This window comes from Vanessa atalanta, chromosome 2 (assembly GCF_905147765.1).
Source record: "Vanessa atalanta chromosome 2, ilVanAtal1.2, whole genome shotgun sequence".
NCBI lineage: Eukaryota > Metazoa > Arthropoda > Insecta > Lepidoptera > Nymphalidae > Vanessa > Vanessa atalanta.
The window spans coordinates 794,816-818,152 of NC_061872.1; the positions used below are offsets into that span (position 1 = coordinate 794,816).

Consider the following 23,337-nt stretch of genomic DNA (forward strand, 5'->3'; position numbering starts at 1 on the left):
TTATTGCTTACTTCTATAGCGTCAGTTGGTTGAAATTTTGGTGTTTCACACGTAATCGATTCATTAGTTACTACGTTTTTCCAATTTTCGTATAATATTTCAATTATATTAACATTATGACTACATTTTTAATTTCATTTGTAATTTATCAAACGTTTCATCTATATCTTAAATAAACTCCAAGAAATAACAAAACTTAAAATGTTTTTTTATTGATTTCAGCGGCAGAAAGGGCTTGCAATTTAGTATGAATTTAGTAAATCTTCATAATTAGGATGGATATGCGGCTGAGCCTCATTATCATATAATATATTATGTACACAAACTTACAGTCTACATGCTATTTATATACAAACATTTACATCGAATACATCAATAACGTCCAGTACATCGTTAAACACTTCAATCAGATTTAGATTCACTATCAACTTTTATGGATATGGTAATAATATTACTTTAAATAGATTGTTAGTAACATCACTCTCACTAATAATTTCATGTCTTTTAAATTTGTCACTATTAACGCCTTCTAAATGCAAGCGCGTTTAAAGTCATATATAATCTGTAACGCACTTGAGAAGGTCCGGCGGGAGTCACACGATCTCGTCGTGGTGGACCACATCACTGCAACTGCCGGCGCGCTGCAGTCAGGCACGCTGGCGTCACACTCTCAACTCCTCCATTGTCACATTCGATTTCGCGTTCAACTGAGTGTTCTTCTTCGTTAGAGTACTTGTATTCATTATTTGCATTTGATGAGCTGATAACAGTGGCTGATTTTCTTGCAGTTGGCCACTTGCTAGAGTATTTATGTTACTTTTTCCTATCTTAGGAGGTGGAGGGGCTCGAGGTAAAGTTGCCATACCTGCGACATTATTACTAGGGAGATCGGCAAATTCTGGAGGAGGTAGCTGATGGTGTGAGTGTGTATGATGATGACTTAAAATTGTAGCAGGGTCATTTTTTAAACTTGTTTGAAAAGTCAGGGCCCCTTCCAGATCACCACAAATATTGTTCGGCATCTGACCGTTCTCTACACGTTTTTTTAAATGCGAGCCATTGGCGTGTCCATCCTGACCATTCATTCTCGTCTTATCTCGCTGGTAATATACACCAGCGAATATGAGAACGTTAAGTATGAGTAATGAACATCCGATGGCTATTGTTACACTCAATGCAGTCGAATATGCCGCAAAACCGTCTTCAGGTGGAGATGTTGTTGATCCATCAGTTTTATGAACTTCAGATATTCCAATAGTACTTTGAGTAACGGCACTTAATCCTACAATATTAAAGTTTAATGGGGATGTAACATTTATAACAGTCAGTAATGGAACTTTGGTAGCTACTCCAGAATCAGTTAACACCATTTCTGTAACCTTCTTGAAAGGTGGTGTAAATGTTTTGAGCGTAGGTTGCAATGAAGATTCTTCATTTTCTAATTGATGATGCGACTGAGGGACATCTTCTCCACCAGGTCGATGGAGATCGGGTACTAAGTTTAACCAGAACGACAGTCTGTGGGCAACACAATAACTTATCTAGTAGTTGTAAAATAGTAAAAAAAAAAAGAAGTTAAAGAGTTACATGAAGGGTTATGTGAATTACGTTTTTAGATTTATCTTACTATAGGAGTATTAGCTATGTAATGTATTTCTAAATAACTCACCTATGAGCTCGATAATGATTCTTTAGTTTCGATTTGATGTCAATATTTAAGTACTTTTTATGCACCGCTTCATATGCAGTCCATTCAATGTTCTTCATTCTAACCCTTTCTTGTCTGCCTGCTCTAATAGGATCACTTTCTTGAGCTTCATTTGGATTTCTGTTATCAATATTGAATATCATTATTTTTTCGACACTTAATTATTGAAATATATAATAGAATAATACATTTTAAAAGGGTTAAATGCGTTTGTCAATTTTTAACACAATAGCTCACCCAGTCTTCGCGAAATTTCCCCAATATAGCATGACTGATTCCGAAAGCGCCACTTCAGACTTTGTGTAGTTTCGAGGAAAATGTGCCAGTCCACCGACTAGAGGTGCTCCAAATATGTATGGAAGCTCTTCACCATGAATACAGCCTTGACGCTATAAGCGAAAATATTTATTAAATATAAACTATTGTTATATGAAAAATTTTACCCGATCCTTCGTTTTTTTTTCATCAAAAAATGATTTATTGAGATACATTAAATAGTCGCTAGAATATGAAAATCCAACAAAAATTAACAATCATGATAATACACTCAAACCAAATTAACCAAAACTTGCCATGTCAGAGGATAATTTCGTGGAATAACGAAACGTTCCGCAAAATTATATTACTTCCAATATTTTTTACTTGAGAACAATGAGTCATTTTTCAAATTAAAGTATGTTTTGTCCATTGAAATATTTTGTCGTTGAAAATAATTTTATTCGAATTAACCGTTACGTAACGCCATCTCTAGTTGTAAAATATTTTAGTCATGTTTATTCCACTTCTTATCGAATTTTATGACAAATTTTATTAGAATCTGTTTAACTGTTCAAGCGTGATTGCGTAAAATTCTCCGAATACAAACTTTCACATTTATAATGTTAGTAAAGAAGCATTGAAATTATGAAAAAAATATAAAATGAGAGTTTTACAACGTTCAATATTTGACTTTCAGCTACGTTACGATTTTCAAAGGCAATATTAAAATATGAAGTAACATTTTCATATACCGTTCAAATAAAATACGGGAGCGATGATTTATTTTAAAACTTTACACATTTCCGATCAAAGAGGTTATTTTTATGTCTTTTCCTATTCAAAGACACATTGGAAGATGTATTGACAGTGTAGGTTATCTAAAATACACAATTTATGAAACATTTAAGATTTATGTTTCGTGGCTAATGTATCGACCGTTTTGAGGTAGCTCGAGTAAATAACATTTTAATAGTGAAGTATTACTGACGTTGGATAATCTGTCAAAGAGCATTCGTATTTCATAGAAAGACTCAACTCAATATCAGTTTTGCTTGTTTTGAATTGAGTAACTTGAAAATTAAGTATTGTATTGTTGAAAATAAGTACTATGATAAGTTTTATTATACATCTAAGAATATATATATATCAAATTGCAGTAGCATAACTGACAAACGATCAAACAAACTTATCACATTATGATTGATAAAATTCTCCTGAACATTACATGTAATGTAATGTAATGTTAAGGAGTAACGCATTAAGAAATCGCACAAAAAAAATTCTCATGAAACAATGCTTGATAAGGCTTTAAAAAAAAAACAACCTTAAAGCCGATGTTAGCTAACTAACGGATTGTAAAATTATAACAAGCTAAAGCAAATAAAATATGTTTAAAAACACATTTTCTAAAACATAAACGTAAAATATATTCCTATCAAATACTAAATCTGAGACCGTAAAATTCAACTAAGCCGAAAACGTTGTCAATTTAGGCCAACACAATAAAAATCAATTTAAAACTAGTACACGAAGCACGTAAATACAAACGAGCCGGTAATTTAGATAGGTAGCCTGACCACCTCATTGGCTCAGTATCTCGTTAGTAACAACAACCAGTGGAGTGAGTAACTTGAGATATTCCGGTATATTAATAGCTCCCGCTAACAAACTAACCGCTTGCGAAGACCGAAGTTTTACACAACCCAGACAATATCGATCGAACTATTTTCTAGATTTATTATTTGGTTTTAATTACAAGTGAAATTTAGAAATACAAATAAAATATTGCATTAGCAGAGGCTTTTTATTTTGCTTTAAATTGTCTCCTGCTATTCTTCTTCTCAACTCATCACATAAGTTGATTCGATATTTCTTGTTTCAGTGTATTCGAAACATGGAGGCGTGGTACTTTCGGCTCGGGTTCCATCACAAGACACTAATTATTGTAAAACAACAGCATTTTAAGTCTGTTTATTCGAAAAGAGCAACTATGCGAGTTTCTTGCCGTTTCTTCTCGCTGGAGGCTGCTTTCCGAAATTGTGGTAGTATTTTAATATTGACGATTCAAAAACGCTTCGTTGTGAAGTTTACTTGAATAAACTTGATTTGATTTGATTTAATTTTGTCTCAATATTAATATTCGACAATAAAATATCAAGTATTTTATCGCGAAGATTCTAATGGATTGATTAATAAATGTTTCATTTAAAATTACCAACTTTAATTACTACTTGTAGCTTAATCGAAGTGTTTGATCATGGAACTTGGGCGTGTAATAAGATTTAGATGATTAATATTCCATTGGTTGCCAGATAAGAATCAGGTCAATTTAAAATATTTGCAAAAGTTTTTTATATTTTTTAAATTAATTCCATTTTTGAATTATGACTATAATTTTGTTTGCATAGACTTTTAATACTGTGATATTACAGATTTTTATTTATTTACTCTTGACGCCACAAGAGATATTCATAGGTCATATTCTTAATTGAACGTAAACGGTCAAATATATTTCTATATATTAATAATGTCGGTAGCAAAAATCATCCTCCACATTGGCATTTAAGATGTTTCGTTCCTCGGAATGGTAATTACCCTGCTGAACGTTTAAATCAGATTACTAAATAGACTTCCTCTAGAAAAAAACCTTTAAAAATTACAATACGGAATACAAATGAGAATTTTTAATATTCGTATAACATTTTCTATTGAATATTATTTAAATCAGATACATAAATAATTTATAAAATGCAATTCTCATGGTATAGATTTAAATTAATTACAAAAAAATAATTATCAACAAAGATATCATATTAACTCCGCAAAATAGATTTAAAAGTAAATGAATTCAAAAATACGAACGGTGAGTTACGGGAGATACAGTTTAAAAAGTTATGTGCTAACAAACAAATAGATATAAATTTTAAAACAAGACATCTTTTATCATTCAATATTTTCTGGCAACCAATAACCAAAGTTTTATCACGCTAGTTATGCTATGAATAAATAAGAAAGGAATTCAGACGATTATGCTTTTTGGCAAACCCGGTAAGAATATAACGTTAACGGGCCAAGTTATGTCGCAAATTTCGAAAAGGCATCTTATGTATGTCAGTTTGGACTTATATCGTAAATGGAGTATCGAATTTGGCAAGATTTCATTTTTGTATACAATTCCTAATGCACTTAATGAGTGTAGAACTTCTAGATCCAATAGAAGTAAATCTAGTCTGCTTATTTTCGTGTTTATGATACACGAGGCCATTTGAAAAATTGTATGGGATTTTGGTCTACGTTGATCAATTGTGAAAATCTAATATAATATTCGTTAGTTGAAAATATTTTGTTTGGGTAAGTTCCAAATTGCATTTTGGTGTTCTAACACGACTATCTGTTTACTGTTACTATGTTATGAAGCGTTTATGATACTTTATGATTAAAAAATTGCATTCTACGGTTCGATAAAGTAACTATTGTAGTTCAAATTGCCGACGTTTACTTAGTTGATATAGTTCCAAGATTATGGGAACTAGAGTCATATAATTCACACCCTTAATCTTTAAAGTATTCTCTTCAATAAAAAACGGTACTAAAATTAATTTCAATTTTTAATCATTTAAACACTGTCTTATGACTTACTTGGTAGTAGAATTACTACAAAATACTTATGACTAGATGACTAATATATAACCTTTATAAAAATGTTACACTACTGAGTATCTTACCTGTGGATAGTCTCCGTATTTAGTCTGGTAGTCAAACACATACAGATAAGAGTTCCTTCTTAAAGCTGAATGAGTGTCTGCAGTCAGAACAGTGGGAGCCACCACTTGTGCGTCACTCAAAGCCTCGAGTGTTTCGTCCCTGATACAATTTCAAGGTTTAAATTTATTTGTCCCTTTGTCATTCTTGCATGTTATTATGAATAAGTTTTGTCATTGTTTTGAAATTTAATAAATTATTTTTGTCCAAGGCTAAATGTTATATCCTTAACATATTAACGTTTAAAGGTAAAAATATATTTTACAAGAATAAATAAAGCTAATTGATAGCTTAATTTTTAAAATAGACGTAGAAATAGATCACCTAAATAATTAAAACAAGCAGCTGAATCCAGTCTTTGTCAGTCATCAAATATTTGCAAGAGTAAATCACAATTTTTATTTCTAAAAATACGACTACAAAATAAAAGTTTCAATGTATTATATACCTTATATTAATAGGATGTTGAACAGGTCTTTCCCAGTCCGTGTACTCGTTTATAATTGTAGCCAAAATTTCTGAAAGGTGATAACTATACGTGTTTCGTACAAAGGATTTAAGAATTTTGGATCTCCGATCCGCTTCTATTCCATATTGAACATCATCTCCGCTGAAAGCGAAATACGCTTCTGCTTTTGTTACTCCCAACATGAGATCGTATCTGAAATGAATATAAATATTAGGTGTCTTATCTTTAAATTAATGTCGAATTTTTTCAATAGGTATGGTATTGGAATGGTCAAAGGGACGCAGTTATGAGATGAAATCAAAGAAATTTTAGATTTTTTTTTTATGGCATTGGTTGGCGGACGAGCATATGGGCCACCTGATGGTAAGTGGTCACCACCGCCCATAGACAAAGGCGCTGTAAGAAATATTAACCATTCCTTACATCACCTATGCGCCACCAATCTCGGGAACTAAGATGTTATGTCCCTTGTGCCTGTGATTACACTGGCTCACTCACCCTTCTAGCCGGAACACAAAATACAGAGTACTGTTATTTGGCGGTAGAATATCTGATGAGTGGGTGGTACCTACCCAGACGGGCTTGCACAAAGCCCTACCACCAAGTAAAAGATCTTATCAGATATAATAATGTAATCTGTTTACCTAACTATCACAAGTTTAACAGACTTTTTTTTAGAAATGTTTACTTACTTTGTGAGCTGAGCTATAGCACTTTTGCGCATCAGAACAGCATTGATAATATTAACAGCAGTCGCTCCTCTACCAAGAGCTGCACGTGCCACCTGCCATTCATACCCTGGTTCCGGATTAATAAGCATGTCTCCGGTATCTAAGAAAAAAAAAACAAGGTCAAGTTGTTACGAGACGAGTCTGAAGATTTGAACACACTTCTTAGAATACGTGACTAGATAACACATCAGAACTCTTAAGATGTCACTTTCATATAAACAAGGGTTTTCGTTTGTATTAGAGAACGAGCTACGAAATGGTCCATTGAAAACATGTCATCAATTTTAAATAGACTTATATTAAATGAGCCGAGTCCAGTGGTTAGAACGCGTGCATCTTAACCGATGATTGAGAGTTCAAACCCAGGCAGGCACCATTGAATTTTCATGTGCTTAATTTGTGTTTATAATTCATCTCGTGCTCGGCGGTGAAGGAAAACATCGTGAGGAAACCTGTATGTATCTAATTTCAACGAAATTCTGCCACATGTGTATTCCACCAACCCACATTGGAGCAGCGTGGTGGAATATGCTCCAAACCTTCTCCTCAAAGGGAGAGGAGGCCTTAGCCCAGCAGTTGGGAATTTTACAGGCTGCTACTTATATAAAATCGTATAAACCATAGAAAATATACATGTAATCGGGCATTTGTTACATACTTACTGAAATAAATAAGATACATTTCACTCGTTATCAAAGATTATTATTATAAAGGAATATTCGATATAAACGAAGGTAAAAATTCTTGTACAACTTCGAAAAAAATAATTCTCTTTGAAGCTAAAAAAAGGAGAAGTGAGTACAAAATCAAAAGAATTCCTCGTTGAACGAACTGAGATAACTGAAAACATCGACGACACAAGGGAACGAGATGAGAAAACTTCGTGAGACAATTTAATAACGGAGCTCGGACGCGAACGGCTTGTCAACCGAGAAATTCTGCGATAACAATTGCAGAATCCACAAAAACTATCAGTTTCATATACAAAACATTATATCAGGGTTCATTTGTACTTCATGATTGCAAATAAAATAAAAAAAAACAATGTAACATACACATGACTTTAGGAAAATAACCAAAATTTGTCGTGACTACTATTGCTCCATTACGACTTTCAAAGATTGATTATAAAAATCTTAGATAATTGTTGTTAAAAATGCTTTCACCAAAATTGTGAATAATTATTCTCGCTTGTAGGTTGAACGCACTCGACTTACAAAACAATTTAACATAGTAAATTGAACCCTCGATTGAACGATATTTACCAACTTTAATTTTCATCTCTTCGAATTGTGCACCAATGAGTAATCAAATGAAGGTATCATTACTTAATGGTTATATATTTATATTGATTATTATTTTGTTCTTAGCAGACTTGACAGTGACTTTTTTAAGTCTTCTGCTATACAAGAACTAAGATAATTATATCCTTACAAGGAGGAGGTCACACTATTTTTAATTCCATATGACAAAAGTGAATTGTTTTTTAGTATGAAAGGAAACTTAAATTTATCAATAATTATTAGTATAGAAAATCTGTATATTATTTTTATTCTATCCGTGCATCATCTCGGCTTGGTTAGACTTAGTCCTAGTTGTATACCTAATACTACTATTGTGACCAAGTGAATAGAACGCGATCGTTTAACGGATTTACTTGGCGATTATGGTGATAGGAACACGGATTTGTCGTTATTGAGTTGAGAGTTCGTCTTAAATGTAATTTTAAATGATTGCTTTGTTACAATTGATGATTTTATAGCGTAAATTCAATTTAAATTTCAATTGGTCCAGCATGAATTGGCTTAATTTATGTTTGAATATCTATTGCCAGCAGATGCATATGGCATTATATACATTTTTGGGAAATAGATGTCTACCTCACTGAACATTTTATTTGTGATATAGGTGGTTACATCACCAATGCACTACCAAATGACCCTTCATACCGGAACACAACAATACTGAGTACTGCTGTTTGGCGTTAGAATATCTGATGAGTAACTACTCAGACGGGCTTGCACAAAGACCTACCACCAGCTATATATCTAGAAGCTAACTTATAAGGTAAGGTAATATAGAGGGTTTAAGATTAGGTCGCGTTCAGCCAATAAAATAGTATGGAGTTTTACCGTCGAGAAATTCCTACTAGCTGCTGAATATGAAACTTGATGGTGTCGAATCGCCGTTTTAAAATCAATAAATCACATATCGTTTAGATATACTCATTAATTAATTGAAAACACAAATATATTACAAAAAAATAATCGTTACTCGAATTAAATCTAAAGAGGAAAACGTCTTAAAACCGCGTCTTATAATTTCAAATAAATGAATCCTCATAAAGCTAAAACTAAAATAGAACTTTTTGTTTACTATTAACACGACGTGAATTGCTATAACTAACTGAACATCGCATAATCCTTTGGAACAACAAAGTTGGGTAAAGGCAACTCAACAGAATTATCTTGTATTACGTAGTATTCCCGTCACGCTCTGTCCATTCGTACTACTTGCGAATTTCCTCAAACTTATTTTACTGTTTGTCCTTCAGCCACAGTTTGCTAACTGGACATTTCAACGAAGCATTTACTTTGGAAAAGTATATTTGTCTTTGCTATGACCGTTACATAATTTTTTATCATATTTATTACATAGCTTATTTTAAAACTGGTTGTAAAAATTTGTATATTCGTATTATCTGCCAAATTTCACGTTAAAAAGTATCTTGTAATTAGTTGTTTCGAAGAAATTAGGCGTAATACTTCTCCTTGTATAATATTCAAAAGTTGGTTCTTAGAAACAAATAACGATATAAATGCTATATTTTATGGACGAACAATAATAATAAATACAAGAATATTTGTAACTGACCGATCACAACTCCATCGACGCTGGGACCGAAGGCGTAAGCAAAGTCCGGAGCTTGAACAGGTGCTGATAATAAAGCCTCAAGTGGTCGTTCTCGTAAACATCGCAGCAACGCCGGCGGAGTAAGTTCTGTTATAAAAAATAGTATCATTATTTTGAAACAAAAACTTTCAATCCGAGGAATTCTTCTCGTTTCCTTTGCGTAAACGACCAAGATGCAGGTTAAACCTACCAAATTCACATTGAATTAAATTGTTAGACGACACTTGTACTCTTGTACTTTTGAGGCTTAAACGACTAGCGACTGATAAATAATAATAAATATGCGAATAGCTTTAATAAATCTAAATGGTCTCTAAAATTATACAAGTTACAAAATGAGACGAAATTGAATGATTAATAAAACAAGAACGAATATAAGACACCATTTAACATTAAAAGCACTTAAGAAGGAGCTGTCAAGATTTCTGAAGTCAATCAATTCTAAATTTGCTTACCAGGGGAGCAGTTGGCGTGAGTGGCGACTATCTCTGAGTACTTATTTGGGTCAGCCACTAGTGACCAAGGACTTAAACCTGATCCTGACATTAAGATGGCTCTGTGGAAGAGCAGACCTGAAACAAAGATGACGTAATTAATGCGGTCCAACTTCGGATGAAAATCGATTCTTAATTTTGTGTTTAAATTATCACTTATAAATAATATATCTCAATATAACTGAGCGCATTTTTGAGTTTATATTTCAATCCATTCCATTATGAAAAAATGAATGCTTTTTTTAAGAAGCTTAAAAATTAAAAGTACACGTTGAAGTTTCTCGCTAAACCGCCAATTATAATGTGTCAACTATCATTTTAATTTCTTATTATTTTTTTATAATTTGTAAAAATTTAATTTGTATTTTATAGCAGTAGTAAAAATAAAAAATGAAGAAATTAATTTATTATAATAATGATAATGACTACTTTATTGAAATTAATTATTTGTATGAACGAATGATGCAAAAATATTATAAATTGACTTGGAAAAAAGCAAAATTTCTCTAGTGCATACTACATACATACTTATATATGAATAAGAAGAAGCAGCTTTTTTTTCTACGAGTCTCTTCATAAGTATTGGTTTAAATGACGAAATTATAAGGATAAATAAATAATAGTCATATTTCAATTATATTAAAAAAATACAAGATTTCTGTATGTATTTTACAAAGATCGTAACCGAGGCAACTTCAAATCCGGGAAAGCCCTAGTGAGTTTTCAAATACTTAATCTATGTTGAGCAAGAGATTTCTTAAAAGCGAGAATATATTTGCCGAGAACATTTACGGACTGTTGCTTCCCTTAATTTTTTTTAAGATTTCTTAGAATAAATCTTTGTTTCACATAAAGCACCGTAAATAAATCTGAACTATCGTAAATTGAGGTACATATAATTTATTATTTTTTTCCGATACCTTAATATCGAAGTGGTCAATCAATTACATCTATAAGAAGCAGAATATTTTATGCAGAACTTTTATTAGTTATTTTGGGATGTTAAATACCTCAAAAAAAATTTATTATATTTTACCATTACATAGTATAAAACAAAGTCGGTTCCGCTATCTGTCCCTATGTATACTTTGATCTCTAAAATTACACAACGGATTTTGATGGGTTTTTTTAATAGATAGATCGATTCAAGATGAAGATTTAAATGTATAAAACATGCACAATATAGTAGAGAAACACTGTTTATTTTAGAGGTTTCTAAAGTGATGTCGTAAATAAACACATATTTTCGCCGGGGCGGGTCGCTAGTAGTTTATAAATTAATGTTTTGTGTATATTTGTTACTCAATCACGCTCAAACAACCGGATGGATTGTAATGATATTTGGTATAAATTACCATAATTCCATGAATTGTTATATAGAATATTAGATTTAGTGCTCAGAGAGGGAAACTTTATCAATCAGTTTATGTGTGATGTATTTTAAAACCGTTATAGATCCCCAGTTTGAATTTCACTGCACTTGATCTCGATTAAAGAAAGCGATTCCAAAGGCATTGTGAAATCCTTAGTAGGGTAAGCCTGATACAGACTTTTTTATTAAATATACCTACGTAAGACGGCAACTAGAAATTGTGTACATACACAATTCGCTTGCTATGCCCACTGTATTATCTATATATAGGGTTTTACATTAGCAACACTGGTATAAATACTAGTTACACGTTACGTTGCCAATTCACCAGCAAGCTTGGGAACTAAGATGTTATGTCCTTTGTACCTGTAGTTTGACTGGCTCATTCATCCTTCAAACTGTTATACAACAATACAAAGTACTGCTTTGTGTTAGTATATGTGATTATGGGTGGTAGTTACTCAGAGGAGCTTGCACAAAACCCTACCAAAAAGAGATTGTTTTACATCTACCGAAGATGGTGTTATTGTAATAAAATTGGAGTCTGTTTGTAACATTTAAATAACCGCTTTTTACTAAATGCATATGTATGTATACACGGTACATATACCAAAATAGCATATTTTTCAATTTTTGTTTGTCTGTCTGTTCCGGTTAATCTCTGGATAGGCTGGACCGATTTTAAAGGGACTTTCATTTGTAGATAGCTGATGTAATAAGGAGTGACTGGGAGCGAGTCTACGACAATATCTTTTTTGTTAAATTCAAACGCGCACAAAGTCGTGGGTACAGCTTGTTTTGCATAATCAGTCAAAAATAACGATGACCATCCTGTTGATTTGAGCTAAATTTATCTTCAAAGTCTTATATGTTTTTGCGTTAATCCAAAAAAAACCAAAGCGTTTAATTTATGATATTAGCGTGATTAATATTGTAGTAATAAGTTCATCTCAATTATGATTAAAGTCTTTGTAAGTTGTTCCGAGATTGCTTAAGTTGTAAAATTATGTTTAAATTTATTCGAGAATATTTTTTTACTTCAAAAATATTAATTTTTTCGTCCACGATTTAAAGCAATTTACTTTTTTTGAAATTGTTTTATTAAGCCTCGTCGAAAAATAAAGAGTTTCCTTTGAAGTTTTATTAGTTAATTACACGTTTTATTAATATTCTTTTTGGAATATTTTTCTTAAATGATAATAACATTTTTATTAAGTAGCCACGCCTTTGATTGATTAATTTACAAATTGGACATTAGAGTGATAGCCCCGTTTTTTTTATCAAAATTTTTGTAAGCCTTCTTAGAAGTAAGATTTTAGTAAGATTTCTGTCTTATGAGCTGAAAAGTATGAAAAATCTAAAAATAGTATTATTCGAAATAACTATGTCCTTCGGACCAAATCCGACCACGGTGAAAATTCACAACTAGACAACTATGCATTAGATCAGGTTATTTAACAAAAGGCAGCTGAAGCGCGGGAAACATTATAGTAAAGCAACAATGGTCGGTGAGTTGAATGCTATGAGTGAAAAAAAAGTAAGTATTGCTAAAAATGTAAACTGAATATATTGCCGAGAAGACAAAGAACTCAGTACTTATTTATTTCAAACAATTAACATTGACCGAATTTTAATTAATTACAAATGAGTTCCTATTTGTCCTACATCGAACATGTAGAGATATATAACCATACCATAGTATATTTCAGATGAGTTAAGGGATTTTCTATCTTCAAATCCGAAATTCGCAATAATTTGAAAACGAAAAACATTGATTTTTAAGTAACACGGAAACTTAAGGTAACTTTTCTAAAACTTAAATGAAAAAGTTACTTTGTTTTGCTGACGTAAGCAGTACAGTCAGCATAGTATATATTTGCAAACAAAGCAAAATAGAAATTTCAGTGAAAAATCCGTTAAAGAAGTGAAATATTTCTTCGTCTCTTTTATTTGTTGTCAAAGAGCTGACCTACTGTAGTTTTATCTTTAGTAGGAAATATATTCTTTGAAAGAATAACATTTTTTTTTATAGAAAATTCGAAGTCAAGGTATAAATAGAAACAGGTTATATATTTATGATGAAGCCGTTGCTTTACGTTTAAATTTCAACTGTTTTTAAACTAAAATAGTCCAATTGATCCAACATGTTGATCGATCGAAAATTCGATTAACAGTGAGTTCTTATAAACGTATTTTATGTTTGATCTTCTCAGTAATCAAAATCAACATCCTGAGGAAATTGGCGCGTGTTGGACTAGCAAGTTATTACTTTCAGCACCTTAAGCAAAACAAGCGCCCGGGTGAAAAGAGTATTCTGGCGATCTCCACTCCCAATAAAGTATGGTTGGGCGCCTCGCCTATGGTCTCCATCGCTTAGCGCTGGATATTGTACAACCATTGAACCCTAGGTTAAGACGAGCCTGAAAGCTTCTAAAAAAGAAGAAATCAGTAAAATATTTCTGGTCTTCTACAGGGTTTGTTCAATTTATTTCCGAATATTGCATGCACTTATATACATTTACTAAAATCTCCCAATAAATGTACGTATCTATAAATATGAGGACTTAGAGGGCTCCGATTGATTTGATTTATCAGATTTTAAAAATTCGACATCTAATTTAAACCTAACCTTTTATATTCGATTATCTGAAATAATTTTTGAAGTAAATTCGAATTTCGATTAACTTTTCTGACGCATTAATGTTTTACTTCTGTTACGTGTTCAGCTACACGCACTTTATTTTATTTTATCCTGGAAGTTAATAAACAACTTCATTCCAACTTAATCTTAATTTAATTATTATTGTGAATTACAAGATAATATGTATTATATTAACGAAGTTACATGACTGTAGATATTAATAAAATCACTCGTTAAAGTATACTTAAATAAATGACACTGGTTTTATATTAAACCGCATGCACACGTATTTACGTATAAAATTCATGATATTTTAACCAATCGTAGCGGTTTACATAAATCAGCTCGATATTATTTATTTTGTGAAATGAAATTTCACAATGCATTGAATCGTTACCAAAATTATAAATGATTAAATGTATTTTTTCGTGACTTTATTAGTCACCGTTTTACATAGTGGGAAGACTTGTAAGTTTTTTAAATATTTCTTACAACGTCAATGCTTATTTTTCATGTTAGTGACCACTTACAATAAAGTGACCTTTTTTTTCTCGCTGGAAAATCGCAATACGTGTTTCCCCCACGTGAAGGGGGTAAGTGGGATTCGCCGTTGCCCAGGACTACGCAAAGTACTCCGGAACACCCACTAAAAAACCAGAGGTACCCTCTCCGTCTTTTCAGCGGGCGCCACAGGATCGCTTTCGTATGCTACTGTTACGCACTGACGGTCAGCTGGCCTATGCGGGCCAAAAATTCCTGGGGTACAATAAGGTGACCTATCTTTATTACAAAAATAGTATTTTTTATATATTTTACGTTCTAATTTTGTTAGTATGATTTAAAATTCTTTAAAAATGACGTCTTTAACGATAATATGTTTTGTAACCATATAACCAACAAGCCATACCGATACGTAGTAGTAATAGTTTTCACGTGATTGTCGCACAAAGAAAAAAGTGGCTGTGACATACGTATAGACATACAGCAGACAGACATGACGAATTTATAACGGTTCCGTTTTTTGCCATTTGGCTACGGAACCCTAAAATTCACCACACATTAAATATATAGATTAGCTGAACCCACGGTTTTGTCCGCTTGCAATTTAGATTGTGACGAAACTGCATTAAAAATATGCTTACAAACTTTTATCCTCAACAAGAAGATGACCATCCTTGGAGTAAAAGCTTGTTTCGTATTGGGTTCATTAAAATCGGTTCAGTGGTTTAACCGTGAAAGCGTACCAGACAGACAGGCAGAAAAAGATAATATATATGTATATATACATATACTAGCTGTTACCCGCGGCTTTGCCCGCGTAGAATATAAATATATTTACAAATTAACTTCAAAAATTACGTTAATGTAAGACCTCTTTATATACCACATTGGTGTGTATTTTAGCCCTTAGGGTATAATATTCAGAAACGCTTAAATACGTATCTACTCATTTTTAATCAGTAGCCCAAAAATAAAGTTTCATGCTGCTAACTTCAAAAATGACGGACTTCCAGACTAACCTGTATACGAAATGTCAACCTCTATTTCTCCCTTTAGGCGTAAAATATCCAAAAGCGCTTAAATGCGAATCAACTCATTTTTTATCGGTAGCCTTAAAATAAAGTTTCCTACTTCTAACTTCAAAAATGACGGTCTTCCATACTCAACTATATAAAAAAAGACAACTCTTATTAAACCCCTTATAGGTTGAATATGCAGAAATGCTTAAATACGTATCTACTCACTTTTAACCAGTATCCCAAAAATAAAGTTTCATATTTTTAATTGAAAAAATGACGGACTTTCATAAAAAATTTACATCCCTTATTTCAGCCCCTCGGAGGTAGAATATTAAGAAACGTTTAAATATGTATTTACTCATTTTTAATCAGTAACACAAAAATAAAATTTAATCCTTCAAACTAAAAAAATGACGGACTTCCAGACTAATCTATATAAGAAATGTCAACCCCTATTAAACCCATTAGAGGTAGAATATCGAGAAACCCTTTAATAAGTATTTAATCATTTTAATCAGTATCCCAAAAATAAACATTCATGTTTTAACTTAAAAAATGACGGACTTCCATAAAAACTTGCAACCATAAGGGTTGCCGCCTTTGTGGTAGAATATCAAAACACGCTTAAATTCGTATTTACTAATTTTTAATTAGTATCCCAAATATAAAGTTTCATGCTTTTAACTTAAAAAAACTCCCATAAAAAATTTCAACACTTATTTCACCGCCTTAGTGGTAGATTATCTAGAAACGCTTAAATACATATCTAGTCATTTTTAATCAGTATCAAAAAAATTAAGTTTCGTGTTTCTAACTTAAAAAATTACGGACTATCATACATACTTTCATCCCTTGTTTCACCCCCTTAGGAGTAGAATATGTAGAAACGCTTAAATATTTATGTACTCGTTTTTAATAAGTATCCTATAAATAAAGTATTATGTTTCCAACTTAAAAAATGACGGACTTCCATACAAAAGTTCAACCCCTATTTCACCCCTTTAGGGGTAGAATTTCCAAAATTTCCTTCTTAGTGGGTGTCATGATATGTTAGTTTATAAGTGTACAGCCTAAAATATAAGTTTTATGCTTCTAGTCTAAAAATGACAATACTTTCAACAACTTACAACCTTTCATCCCCCTTTTCAACCCTTTACAGCATTTTTTCCAATTAAAACGCCCATGTCCTTTTCATGCACATAGACTATTTGTATACCAAATTTCATTTAAATCGGTCCCGTAGTTTTGGCGTAAAAGCGAGACAGACAGACAGAGTTACTTTCGCATTTATAATATTATATAGTATGGAAGTATAGATAGTATGGATTATTAGAAACAAAATACTATCCTTAATCCAAACAATACTATAAAGAAAACTATGACACCTAATTATAATTAATTTTATCTACATCCAAACTAAAATAAGTGTTAATAATTGTGAAATTATTAGAACAAAAATATTATCCTTAAAACAAAATGAAATAGTATTTAAAAAGTATTACTATACACGACGATATTATATCGCAAAAACAAATAACGCTGCATACAAACGCTCAGAAGGGAGCCGACCGCGCGTCGATTTCGACCAAATTTAATTACCATAAAAACGGTTCTAGTGAGTTAATCTTAAAAGATAGACATATACTGTCGCAGACATTTTTTTAGATCATTTCAAGAGGAATAATTCTTTCATACATATATTTTTGATATATTCAACCGTTTTCACAGCGCACGCAACGGAAGCCCTCAAGGATGAATAATTTTCCCCGCTTTTTTCACTTTTTCCATATTTTTTGTCGCTCCTAATAATTGCAGCGTGATGTTATATAGCCTAAAGCCTTCCTCGATAAATGGTCTATTCAACACAAAAAGAATTTTTCAATTCGAACCAGTAATTCCTGAGATTAGCGCGTTCAAACAAACAAACAAACAAACTCTTCAGCTTTATAATATTAGTATAGATATATATAACCTTTGCTTTAAAATTGTTCGTCGTATCGACGATAGTTAAGCCTAATGGGGTGCAGCCGAACATTAAGTGTCTAGGGCTAAAAGGAATTTTGGAATTTCAATTTCGTTTTGAAATTTCATCCGATTGCGCCCATTGAAGTTTCGCTTCAAAAAGAAGAACTATTTTAAATGGAATCAAGTCTGTATCGTAGCAGTCGGACGAGCTAGAGGCAAAACTAAGTTTAAATTAAAATGTTTTACGGTAATTTTGAGTTTCAAAGACTTTGTCCTAACCTCGTTATGTGTACTGAAAGGCTGAGTGCGGTCAGACGAAATGCAACTCCATATTTCATACATCAGTATATATGTCTCCTTCTAAAATATGGAGCTATTTGACTTGGTTTTATCTCATTTCTAAATTTTCTTTGTATACTACTTAGTAATGTCAAATGTCAATATATATAATATCATAGTAATGAAGCACTGATGTCTTACAAAATTAATACACGCAAACCCTCAAATGTAAAATAAAATATAAATACATCTTACAAAAGCAGATAAATTTATATTCTTGTTCAAGATACATCAAAAATGAATAAAAACTATCAGGTGGTACATTTTTTAGATGAATCACCTTTGAATGGGCACGTACAAACACTTCTAATCGAGGACGGCAAAAAATATTGTTGTCCTCCATTAGAAATACTACAGAAAAAATAAATAAAATACATTTCATTTTTATAAGGAAAAGTAACGAAAAGGATGTTTCCTCACGCTCTAGCAAGTGCTCAAAATTATTCCATGTACTAAAACTGTAATGTCACCAACTACAGACGTGTCTGCAATATTTCAACTCAATCTGTCGAGAAGAACTGCTATAAAGTTTCATTGCAAAAGTTGACGTGTGAGTCAACTTTTGCAGAGAGAAGTTAATCAATCAATGAATAATTAGTAAATTTCTCGGAAAATTTTACAGAAATTTTGGAAAAACAACTAGAGATAGAATTAAGTTTTCTGATCTTGTATCAAATGGCAAATATACAGGAGGTTCGGGAAAGGCTGTTTCCGGCAGACCGAGTTAAGATTTTTCCTACAAAGTCTCTTTTATCATATGGATGTACGATACCTATACATCATAACGGAATCAACTTTATATATTGTTGTAACTAGCGTAAATAATTCTGATATAATACCAAAATCGTACGATATATATCATACGACTTGGATCGCATAAATTAAGTACAAAAACAGTTTCGGCAATATTGCCAACCTTCTCGGATATCATTTAGTATACTGAGAAACAAAAAAAACATCGGTATCTCTTTACGAACGCAATCACAAATTTGTTGTTTAGAAAAGAGTAAAATAACCAAAAAATATTAAATTCTCATAAATAACGAGTCGTAAGTACTACTCGTTGAAAATTTCCAATACAGCATATGTTTCGATTTGAAAACTCATTTCAAGCGAACAAATGGAGTCATCGACGTCTAATAAACTATTTGAATTTTGAAATAGAAAACAAAACGAAATTGTGTATTTATAACGAATTGAATTATATATTAATTCAATTCACAAACATTTCGCAATTGTACATGAAAGTGATTGTATTGTTCATTTGGCTTAAAAAATTTTACAAATTATGTCTCGGGTAAGGTAAACTTGAACCTTATCCAACGATCGTAATTTCCATTTGTCCCTATTTATGTCGATAACTAATTAAATCTTGAAAATGAAGGTAGATAATGGCTATAGCGAGGATACCTGAGTTTATTGGATGAAATTATTCGTCATGTATGCTGTGTGGGTTTGAGAATTTGGTAGAGTTGTAGTACTGTTTTTGAATGAACAGGACCATTTTATGCAGATGTAAGATATGTACATTATAGTCTGTTACCGAAAGCCTATATCGAAATATTAGTTATTCCAAGCCATCAGCTCACAAAATGATATTTCTCTGAATTTCACTGATATTTCTCTAAAGTTATATTCCTCGGAACGATTTTGGCAGCGGTCTCATTATAACGGATTATGGTCAATCTAAGAAAGTAAGAAATATTAACCATATTTTACATCGCCAATGCGCCAACAACCTTGGGAACTATGATGGTATGTCTATTGTGCCTTAGGTACCCTGGTAATTACTCAAGCACACACCTTTAAACCAGAACACAACGTTACTGTTTGCTGCTTGGTGAGAATATGTGATGAGTGGGTAGTATCTACCTGGTGGGCTTGCACAATCCAAGTAATTTCAATACTGCCAAACCGCGCAGGATTTAAATTATAGTCATATTATTTTTTACCAAATCATGTTTTGGGACTAAGCTGGGATTTAAATCCAGATACGTTTAATCTACCTCTGCATCCGCTATCTAACAGATCGTGGCAATTAGTGTGCCAATAATACCTTCAATAGACACGAAAATAGAATCGAGAAAATAAATAAATTGACCGTCATAATGTTTTATTTCCCAGAAAACATCTCCATTTAAATCCTCAAGTTACTGCTATTACTTGTATATACATAGAAGTACAATGATCCCCTTATAACGGATAAGGCAAATCTATAATTAGTTAGAGTAACCGGACACTGTGTCAAATGTCAGCTTGCGTGCTGGACTCATACATTTCACGTCGCTACTAGTCTAGATTATCATCGGTTAACTGCGTGAGTTGACGCCAATGCATCTTAATTTAAAGAATCATTTACTTTATAATAGGAAAATATTGAAATGGATGAACATCGCGCTCATCCTTTTTAAAGTACCACGTTTTGGCATCATTGTTTGATTTTATGTTTTTGGAAGTATTACTCAGTGTATATTATTTGCTTAATAGCCTCATTAGTTGTGTGGGTGAAGTTAAAGATTTTGATAAAAATATGCTTTGGGTTAAAATTCCAGGCGGTAAAAAGTCATAATTTTTTTTTTGAAAACAAGTGCTTTATAATTTGGAAGTTGATGGTGTACACACCTGCCTGTCTGTCCAAGTATTTGATCTAACAAATGTGTACTATCGCTATCTATCATAGTCCAATGCAATCGACCTGAATGAGATATCGGTCTTACGTACCAAGATCTGAGATTGTAACATCGTCATTTTCTTAACTCCAGATTCAGGATGGCCAACTCAATATGTAATATTTAGTTCTACAAGCTGTTTGACCAATGAGACAGTTACATTACGTAGTTTTACTACTTACGTTACCTAGTAGTAACTTATTTGGGATTGCTGAATTTATTTATGGAGTAATTCCACATGTCTCCGAAAGACTGTTGTCCTCATAAACATGGAGCGCTCGAAATCACATCACCGACAAAAATATGCAGTGCTGCGTAAACCGCTTGCATAAATTCTGATATTGCTCCAACATTTGTTTCAGACTAGATTTCATTATCTCGCGCTATCACGTTATGAATTTGAAATTCAATATACGAAAATACGAAAAATATATAACAAAAAATTTAAATGATATTAAATACATTTCAGACTTTTTTTCAAATCTAAATTCATTTCCACACACCTGTATATTATTCTTTGTTCAACTCTGACCTAATTCCACATTCTCGACTCATATCCAACTCTTTACAAAAATGTAATTTACTTTATTCAGAATAACGCTTATAATACAACGATGTGAACTGAGATGCTTAGTAAACGTCTCATTTATTGTTCTCGAAAGCAGGTATTATATAATACCCATTGTGCGTTTGGTATACAGTGAGGTATTTGTGAACCCATGGCGATATAATGTAATTATAGTTTCGGATGACTGCTTATTTTAATTAATGAATATGTCTCCTTCATTTTGTATGCTATACAATTTTATTAACAAAACTTATGGACAAATTTAGTCTTGTGTCTTGATGATCATTTAGATCTGCAATAACGAGTATCATTGATATTATTAAATTATTGATATGAGAATATTGTAGATCGAAATCATTTCTGATTTAGCATCTTTGATCGGGAAATCATAATTAGTAATCGGTTTATCCTAGATTAAAGACGTGACTTGACTATATTTGAAGAGGTTCTGTTTTGAGAGCCTTAACGTAATCAGACAATGATTCAATTCGTAAGTTTATAAATGATTAGATAACGCAACAATTATATTCGTAATCATAATAAATATACAATACTAGAATAAGTCGAAAGACATGTCTGTGTATAATGGTGATTTTTAAATAGAATAGAAGTTGATGTGCGACGCCATCTAGTGGTGAGTTACTACAAAGTATAAAGATTAAAAATCTTCTTGAGGAATTACATACGTTTATCAACTTGTGCGTTTTGTCAAACTGTATCAAATTATATTAATTTTTAATAGATATACGAACTTCAATTTATGTTTTTCATTTATAGGCGGACTGTAAGTATAATTAATCATTTTTCATATAAGCTAAATACTAAGCTTAGGTACCAAGTCGTAAGCGTGGAGTTAATGCTTGTAGACTTCCAGGCAGGAGACATGACATACAATAATAATTGTATTTAACTAACATGATTGTATTTTTAAATGTTTAAAAAGAGTAATTACTGAGTTTCTTGCCGTTTCTTCTCGGTAGAATCTACATTCCGAACCGGTGGTAGCTTTACTTTAAATAGTTTGTTAAATGACGATTCAAAATTGCTTGTAAAAGCCTACTTGAATAAAGTATATTTTGATTTATGTCCCCAGTACCTGTAGTTATGCTGACTCAATCTTCAAACTAAAACACAACGATAATAAGTATTACAGTTTGGCGGTAGAATTTATAATGAGTGAGTCATCCTAGATGCGCTCGTAGAAAGCCCTACCACCGAGTATTTCATACATATGATTGCGAAGAAATTGAACAAACATTGCAATCAAGATAATAATGGGAGCTGATTATTATTGAATCGAATGCTTTTATAACAGGTTAATAAAAGAGAGAGATAATTATAAGGGTTGTACGTTATTGGGATAAATGTTGTGTTGAATTTCTGTAATTATCATCCTTTTCACTTTATTCAGAGTATCATCGACAAATATTTTAACATTAAAACATAATCAGGATTATAATTAAGAACATATTTGTTTTTATGTTTAAAAATATAGCAAATGGAGAACCAATATATAATAAGATGTTCCATTTTAAGTACTAAACTTGTAATTAAAGTGATGCAGACCATTGGAACTGTAAGAAATATTAATGATCACTCATAACGCCGATATGCCACTGATGTTTGGAACTGATATGTTAGTTCTTTGTGCCTGTGATACTGGCTCACTCATCTTTCAAACTGGATCACAATAATAATTGCTGTTATGTGATAGAATATATTATGAGTGCGAGTAGACTTTTACAAAGAATAACCACCAATGTATAGTTGAAATCATTAAATACGTCAAAAAACACAAAAAAATTGTAATCTTGTATCCTCATTCCACCTTTGGAGAAAATGTTTTAACTTCAAAATCAGTACACAATTAAGAAATATTTCAGCTGTGCCTTGATCGCTGACGTTGTGATTTGTTTACATTGTAAACT

At 32.0% G+C, this 23,337-nt stretch overlaps 1 protein-coding gene across 2 annotated transcripts in view; it reads right to left on the reverse strand.

Annotated features, from left to right (window-relative positions):
* Positions 1-338: 338 nt before the first annotated feature.
* Positions 339-23,337, reverse strand: part of LOC125071507 (neuroligin-4, Y-linked) — a 129,978-nt gene continuing 106,979 nt past the window's right edge. For both annotated transcript variants that reach the window (XM_047681799.1, XM_047681792.1), the window contains exons 5-12: positions 10,297-10,413; positions 9,803-9,928; positions 6,890-7,028; positions 6,177-6,389; positions 5,692-5,830; positions 1,946-2,097; positions 1,670-1,828; positions 339-1,518 (exon numbers count right to left, since the gene is read on the reverse strand). In XM_047681799.1, coding sequence (XP_047537755.1) covers positions 663-1,518; positions 1,670-1,828; positions 1,946-2,097; positions 5,692-5,830; positions 6,177-6,389; positions 6,890-7,028; positions 9,803-9,928; positions 10,297-10,413 — 1,901 coding nt within the window. In that variant the 3' untranslated portion in view covers positions 339-662. The remainder of the gene's footprint in view (positions 1,519-1,669; positions 1,829-1,945; positions 2,098-5,691; positions 5,831-6,176; positions 6,390-6,889; positions 7,029-9,802; positions 9,929-10,296; positions 10,414-23,337) is intronic.